Source organism: Chelon labrosus (assembly GCF_963514085.1).
Source record: "Chelon labrosus genome assembly, chromosome: 17".
NCBI lineage: Eukaryota > Metazoa > Chordata > Actinopteri > Mugiliformes > Mugilidae > Chelon > Chelon labrosus.
The window spans coordinates 19,545,420-19,553,034 of NC_140350.1; the positions used below are offsets into that span (position 1 = coordinate 19,545,420).

Below are 7,615 nucleotides of genomic sequence, written 5' to 3' on the forward strand. Positions count from 1 at the left end.
AAAAAAAAAAGTGAATGTTTTCCAGAGGCATCACTGAGCAGCGCCGGGAGTAGCAAGTAAAATGCGAGCCAATATGCGTTCTTCATCTTCCTACACAAGATGTCAGAAGTGATGAAGATGTTGTGTGAAAGACAATACGGGTGAGGCCATAAAACTATCCTCTGCATGAATTATTAGTTTCAGCTGGATCAACACAAAGAGTGGTTTCTAAACTTTACACATTTATTTATGAAGCTAATGCGTCGCTAGCAGTAGAAGCTACATGGGATGGGAATGTTTTCTGCATTAAATGATGAGGATATTTCCTGGGACATGTTTAAGACACGCACACATCTAAGAATCCAGACCAACAACTAACACAACTAATTTGTTGTACGACCTAGAAGCCGTCGTTCTATGAAAATCATTTCCTCTCCCAACTGTGTTCATTAGGCGTCCTATGGTCCGAGATGTGGCCAAATTCTGGATCTCTGACTTTAAGTGACATACTGGGAGTTTCACCCATCAGCCACAACATTAGAACCACTGACATTTGAAGTGAACAACAGTGACCATCCTGTGACAATTCAGTGTTCTGCTGGGAAACTTTTGGACCTGGCATTCATTGGTGTGGATGTTACTTAGACATATAGCACCCAGCTGGACCAGACCAGGTACCTCCACCCCATAGCAATGACTCTCCTTGATGGCAGCAGCCATCCCTAGCAGGATGCAGTCTGACACAGGTACATGCACAAAACCACTTTAGGAACAACTCAAAAAAACATGAAGAACAGCACAAGGTGTTGACCTGGCCTCCAAATTCACTAGATCCCAAACTAATCAAGTATCTGTGGGATGATCCACAGAGGCCCCTCCCCTCAACACACAGGACCCAAAGCCCCCCACTAACATTCTGTTACCAGACACCACAGGACACCCTCAGAAGGCCCATGTCCATTCTCTGATGACTGTTTTGGAGGCACAAGGGAGACCTACACAATATCAGGAAGGCGGTCGTAATCTTATGCCTGATTGCCTATTGATTGATTCAACTGTACAGGCTAACCGTAGGTACAAGATTAAACTAAAATGAACATCATTATTGACATATATACAGAATGAGCATCATTTTGCTATGATGGGTTTAACAGTGCTAAAGATTGCACAACTATTTGTACAGTTTATATACGTATATACTGTTCAAATAGCCGTGCAATATTTGCTGTCGTGCAAGTGTGCAGTTATTCCCCTGTGCAGCATCAAGCTTCTTAATGAGCATAATGAAAATCACCCAGGAGAGGGAAAAAAAAAAAAAAAAAAGCATTGACAGTGTCTGCAAGTGGAAATACCTACACAGGTATAAGTCTGATCATCCTAAAATAGAACTAAAGCCTAGCAACTGGCAGCTCTTTTATCTGCAGCTGGACTAGTTTGCCTGTCCAATGATGCTGTCCTCTAAACGCATACTATTCTTTAGCTGTTTGACTAGCTATTAGCAATAAGCTAATATTCAGTGACGCGTTATAATGCACGCATGTGTCTGTGGAGGTTCTCAGTCATCCAGGTCACGGTATATCCACGGTCTGGTGTGAGTACTAGAAATTTAGGAGGCTCAATAAAGCTGAGAGACAAAGAAATTGCACTCATTTCACAGTGTACTTTGCAAATTTTAGAGTTAATTTAGCAACAGTGACTTTCTGTGTTCACATTTATTGCGTGTTGACTTGTACACTGTTGTTTTCTCATGATCCCAACACACACTACACGTCCCCCAGTGCGGCATATTGTCTCAAACAGACAAATCTCCCATTACGGGAGATTGACACATCCAAAATGGCTCAATCTCCCAACTATGATTATCACACCGCATCGTACCAGATGGTTGCTCTGAGCTAAGCCAACGTTCCTACTATTACAATTATAGTAGAGAGGAGTATTATTGCTTCAAATCATGGTAACCACTGCATATGCTCTGTCTTACTGGAAGTTCTTTTTCGGCTCTGAGTACAAATTGGCAAGAGACAACCGGAAAGAAATTGAGAACCGACCCTCTGGGGACTGAGACAAAGTAAAAAAGTAAAGCTTTAAAGGGCCAAGTCATAATCAAAATGTAAATGCAGTAGGGATAGCCTCACTACTGAAAATTAAAGTGCAAGAGAAGAATCTGCCGTCATGTGGGGACGGGCCTTTTCATTCTTTTCCTCTTTATTGTTCCTGTAGTTAGTCCTTATTCATTCAATGTATAACCCTCTTATGCCTAAACCTTTAATCCAATGAGCACAGCTCTGTCTTTCTCTGCGGTTTCGGGAAAATCACTTAGCCGCGCTCCTCTTCGTATAGAGGCCACTCCCAAACCCAATCATGCTGTCAAATATGGAGCGTATAAAAACTTACCACAGCCTCATCAGTGCTGTTTTTCCGCACTGCGAAGGACGTATGGGAATTGGCATATACTGGTGCATGGAAGATTTTACAGTAGATAAAGTAACTTCAGATCAAAACGCAGCTCTTTGTGCATCATGTATCCTGCAGGTTGTCAAGAGGTTGATATCAAAAGGCTGGATTTTTTTAATTTATTTTTTTATGCTTAAATTTTCACTTTCGTTTTTTTCAGTCTGCTGCACATCCTCAGAGATTGCATTTTTCCTCTGTTTACATGTTTTGTATCGTTTCAGGGGATTTTAAGTCCTAAAACATAAAAAAAAAAAAAAAAAGTGGCGCTACTTGTTCTCTCCCAAAGGCTTTTTGAGAATGCATCCTGCATAATGTGAATCCATGGATTTGCGCGCTTCACCCCAGGGTTGACTTTAAATTCTGGCGCCAATTGACAGCTTTTTTAAGTTCCATTTCTGGCCAGATAGAAGGATGGTGGGATGCCTGGGATTTTTCTTCTTCTTTTTTTTTTTTTGCATCAAGGGATTTCAGGGGACAGAACCACCAGAGCAAAATGGCATTCCAAAGCAGACTGCCAACTTGGCAAAGCCCAAAGTGAGTGAGATTTAGAACAGACCAGGGGGGGTGTACATGCTTCATTTTGCACAGAATTAGAGCAAACCACAGGGCTGCGTGCATGTGTATGCATATGTCGGTCTGTGTATGCCTTTTTGACAGCCTATTAGTACTTTATGTTTGCTGTACGCACAGAGCTTTAGTTTCTCTCTTGCAGGCAAGGGCAGCGTCGCCCCAGAGGGCTAGTCTTTTCGATTCCTCTCTTTAACTGATAATTCTCTCGTAAACCATCGCGACAGATGCAACTAAGCGAGCTAAGTCAGCACTCGCCCGGCGAATGTTTATGCAAATATCTCAAAACTGCTGCAAAATTGACGAGCAAACAATTGCAGGGTTCAAAAATGAAGTACAAACAGATGAAGGTTGGCAAATGTGGTTTTTGATTTAGTTGTTATCTGCCAAAAGTGCAATATGGACCAAATGAAACAGAGTTGGGAGCAGAAATGAACAGTGAAATGAACAGCATGTGTACCAAGTCTACAACTGAATGTATATATTGATCAGCCATAACATTATGACCACCTTCCTAAATTGTGTAAGTCTCCCTTGTGCCTCCAAAACAGTTCTGACTCATCCTTTGGGTCCTACGGGTTGAGGGGAGGGGCCTGTGTGGATCATCCCGCTGATACTTGATCTTTTTGGGATCTAGTGAATTTGGAGGCCAGGTCAACACCTTGTGCTGTTTTTCGTGTTTTATGAGTTGTACCTAAAGCGTTTTTGTGTGTGTGCCTGTGTCAGGCTGCATCTTGCTGGGGATGGCTGCTGCCATCAAGGAGTGTCATTGCTATGGGGTGGGGGTGCCTGGTCTGGTCTAGGTGGGTGCTACATGTCTAAGTAACATCCACACCAATGAATGCCAGGTCCAAAAGTTTCCCAGCAGAACACTGTATTGTCACAGGATGGTCACTGTTATTTACTTCTCCTGTCAGTGGTCATAATGTTGCGGCTGATTGGTGTATATACCTATATAAGCCGCTGCTCGGTTCCAACCCGAGCCGGGTCTGTTTCTGCGAGGCTAGCAGCTGAAGCTTGAAACTCACTTGTAAACGTATAAATAACGAATGCCTCCAATTACCGACCGTTAACTTCAAATAATTTCTCAATTATGCAGCTCATTTGTCACTGGATAAATCTTAACACGTATGGATCATAAATTTTTTCGCGTGTGTAATTAGAGAGACAGAGACGCACACCCGGAAGATGTGAAGATTGCTCCATTCAGCAAAACAAACGCACTGGCTTAGACGTAATCACGGTCTGAAAAAGCGCAGGTTAACGACGGCATGCTGCGAGATCGGGGAGAAAATGAATTATGACTGATGACAAAGTTGCATCAGTGGTGGCGCGTACCTACCTTGGGATACCGGGATGCTGTATGTGACATTAGTTGTGAATATACATAATCCAATAAATAAATTAAGGTGACATTTGGATGCTGTGCTTGGAGCACGCATGCAGCTCTGCATCTTCCACCAACTGCAGACATCAGGGCATGATGGGAAATGTCTAGCGATCGCCTGATATCACAGCTGAGTGATATCTAGTCTGATTTTTACACATAAGCGTCCATACATTCTGTTCTCATAACCTGCTTCATGTCCTTTTGACCATAATTAAAATTTATATAAGCTGTGTTTACTGCATTTTGTGTTCAAACTCAAAACAATAATCACAGATGCAGTATGATTTGCAGTTCTTGCACGGGCACGCATCAGACTGTTTCTACGAATTCTACGCAAAGGTCAAAGGTCAGAATATCGGCTGAGATGCATAAGCTTTTCCCACGGTGCAAATTGCAGCAGAGGTACGTTGGCAGTTTCGCGAAAGTGAAACAAACTGACAACCGGCGCGTTTTGTCAGATTACTTTTTGATTCATTTTTCCGCGCGACCTTGATTTGATTTATTGTTGATAGGATTGTTTTACCGCACATCACTGGAAGTGTTTCTCTAGCTTGACGGGGAGTGAAGGTGATGGCCTCAGTGTTTGTTTGTATGTGTGTGTGTGTGTGTGTGTGAGGGGAGGGCTGCGTAGGATATTTACCATGAAGTGCGGCTCCTGAAAGGAGGTACGTGACATCCCGGCTGTATCCACGCTGCCTCGCCTGCTGCTCTTGTGCCCTTCAGCCAGCCAGCTCCCTGACATCCCCAGCAGGGCGGCCACAGCCACAGCCCAGACACCCATGCTGCCCATGAGCGTTATCTGAGAGGGGAGAGTGAAGACACAAAGCACACAAAAGACCTTAGACTGACTCCGGCGCAGCAAGTACAGTTTCAAAAAAATAAAAATAAAACACAATAATAGCCCTTTTAACAGCCTGCGTTTAAACTAAATAGGTGATCATTAAATAAACCACGCTGTGCTGTCGTGCATTGTGCAACTTCCAACTGTAAATCTTCACACCTTAGCTGTGATTTTTATCTGACATTATTTTATTTCCATGCAAATGTGCTTTGATGATTTCATTTGAGAAAAAAATAATAATAATTGCGTTCTTCACAGATGAGATAAAGACACATCACATTATGAATTAATTTGCAATACACTGTGCAATCACGACAGTGTCCAGAACTAATTGCAAAACTACTACTACTAGAAAGTTAAGGCAGAAAAACGTGATTGCAAAGCAGGCTGTTAGCGTTTGCTATTCTCAGACGTAACATCAGTAGAGGTCAAAAAATAAAACGACAAGTCTTTTTGTTTAAATAACAATATAGTGTCATATTCCGGTACTTCCAATTTATTTGGAGACACTTGGATTTTAATATATTTAGTGCATTTGCCAACAGATACCCGAAATGATGTTAATGCATGCTCGCAGACCAAATGGAACCAGGATCACACAACAACTCAGCATGGACAGACATGCACACACACAACATAATGCAGCAATGCACACATCAAAGCCCGCACTGATGGGGATAATTATCTGTATTACAAAGGACACAGAAAAAATCTTTTGAAGTCTACAAAGAGACAACCCTTAGAAGTCGCGAATGGCGGAGCGCCGTGAAAGCTTAAAATATAAACCCGGAAGATCGTTTCGGCGCCACAGCACGCACACAAATGGAAAATAACACGCCGAGCATCGCCGTCTGCACGTCGTGTGCGCCGCTGGAGAGCAGCAAAGCAAGTCGAGTAGATGCACCAGCAGATTTCTTTCCAAATAATGTGAATCATATAACAATTGCAAGCAGGTGTTTAATAATTTAAACGTTAAAATGTGTTTTAAATGGCGGGGCTTTGGCGGACCTCGTCTCAGGAAAGAATGAACCAAATAGCTTTTCCATTTCAGCTGGGATCAGATGATTAAAACATATATTTTTAACGATACAATCTTATGTTAGAACAAATTACAGCAAGAACTGCAGACACATTAAACAGCAATGTTCACCGACACAGTCGCGGCACGAAAACACATTTTTCCAGCTTTATGCAGACCATTTATCTAACAGCAGTAGTATTTAATATGGGAATATTGCACTGGGTTTATAGTGCATTGTGATGGTGCGCCGTTACTGTGTCCACCCCTGTGTTTACCCTGTGGTGGAAACTGGAGTTGGGCACTGATGAGAACTATTTATAGGAGTCCATCAATGTACTGACGTCTCCCCGGGTCTTATCATGCAGGGCTTTACAGTTGTACTGCGTGACAGGGCAGTTTGTTATGTGTGTTACTGCACTTTCAGGTAATGTGTTTATTGTTTTTATTGTGGTCTTATACTTTATAATGTGGCTTTATCGCGTGTTTTACTGCAGAGGCAGCCTGAAAACAAATTTCCCTCAGGGGCCCGTAAAGTTTGCAGTCGAACCACAACAAGGGCACAAAAACACATGATGCATCTCAAACAGTGGAGGTGTTTATGGTGTTAAATGTATGCAGCAGCTATTCAGCGGACTGTTGAATGTTCCAAGGGAGGCGTTTTCACCTTGACCTTGCCTGCCCTGGTTCTACCGGCTGAAAGTTTATTCACTGTTTAAAATTTAGCTATTTTTTTAATAACTTGAAACAGGGAACTTTTTGGTTAATTTACACTCAGCTGTAAACACAAGAGTTCACACATCCGATCACAAGCTTCTCGGAGTTGTGTATACAGAGATCAACATACACAGTACATATAGGCCTACTGGGCTGGGTTTTGTCATATCTGACACTCGGTAATAAATGCACCATATGTTCATGAGCAAGCTGTCGACTTCGTCTGTCTTTCCCGTTTGATGCTGGGCAGGTTGCGAACGGTGAGTTTTCCGGAAGGTTTTTCAGTAAAAACAGCTGCTCGCTGCATCTGGGACTGATGTTAATGAAAGGAGAGACCCAGAAAACCATCACTGATCAAAAGTACATTAAAATGCTTTGTAGAATTACCTGGAACTGAAGAATGAGGGGATCATTCTTGGAGGGTTTATTACAGAGTGACCTCATTCGATTGACCGGTATTATGAAAATACAGATTCATTGCATCAGACACTGTATTTCCATTGTCTGTTTCATCGCTGACAGAAGGGGTTGAACGACTTCCGGTTTTTAAAAGTCGACTAACGTGCGGTCAAAGTCGAGTCCACGTCGACTAGTCGACATAAAAACACAGTAGTAGGCTACTGCGGCCCATGCCGGCACCTAAACA

General features: G+C 42.6%; 1 protein-coding gene across 1 annotated transcript in view; it reads right to left on the reverse strand.

Moving 5' to 3' along the window:
• Positions 1-5,288, reverse strand: part of fstl4 (follistatin-like 4) — a 195,283-nt gene extending 189,995 nt beyond the window's left edge. Inside the window, exon 1 of the mRNA XM_084565171.1 lies at positions 5,034-5,288. Within this exon, the coding sequence (XP_084421297.1) occupies positions 5,034-5,183 (150 nt within the window). The 5' untranslated portion in view covers positions 5,184-5,288. The remainder of the gene's footprint in view (positions 1-5,033) is intronic.
• Between the last annotated feature and the right edge of the window lie 2,327 nt (positions 5,289-7,615).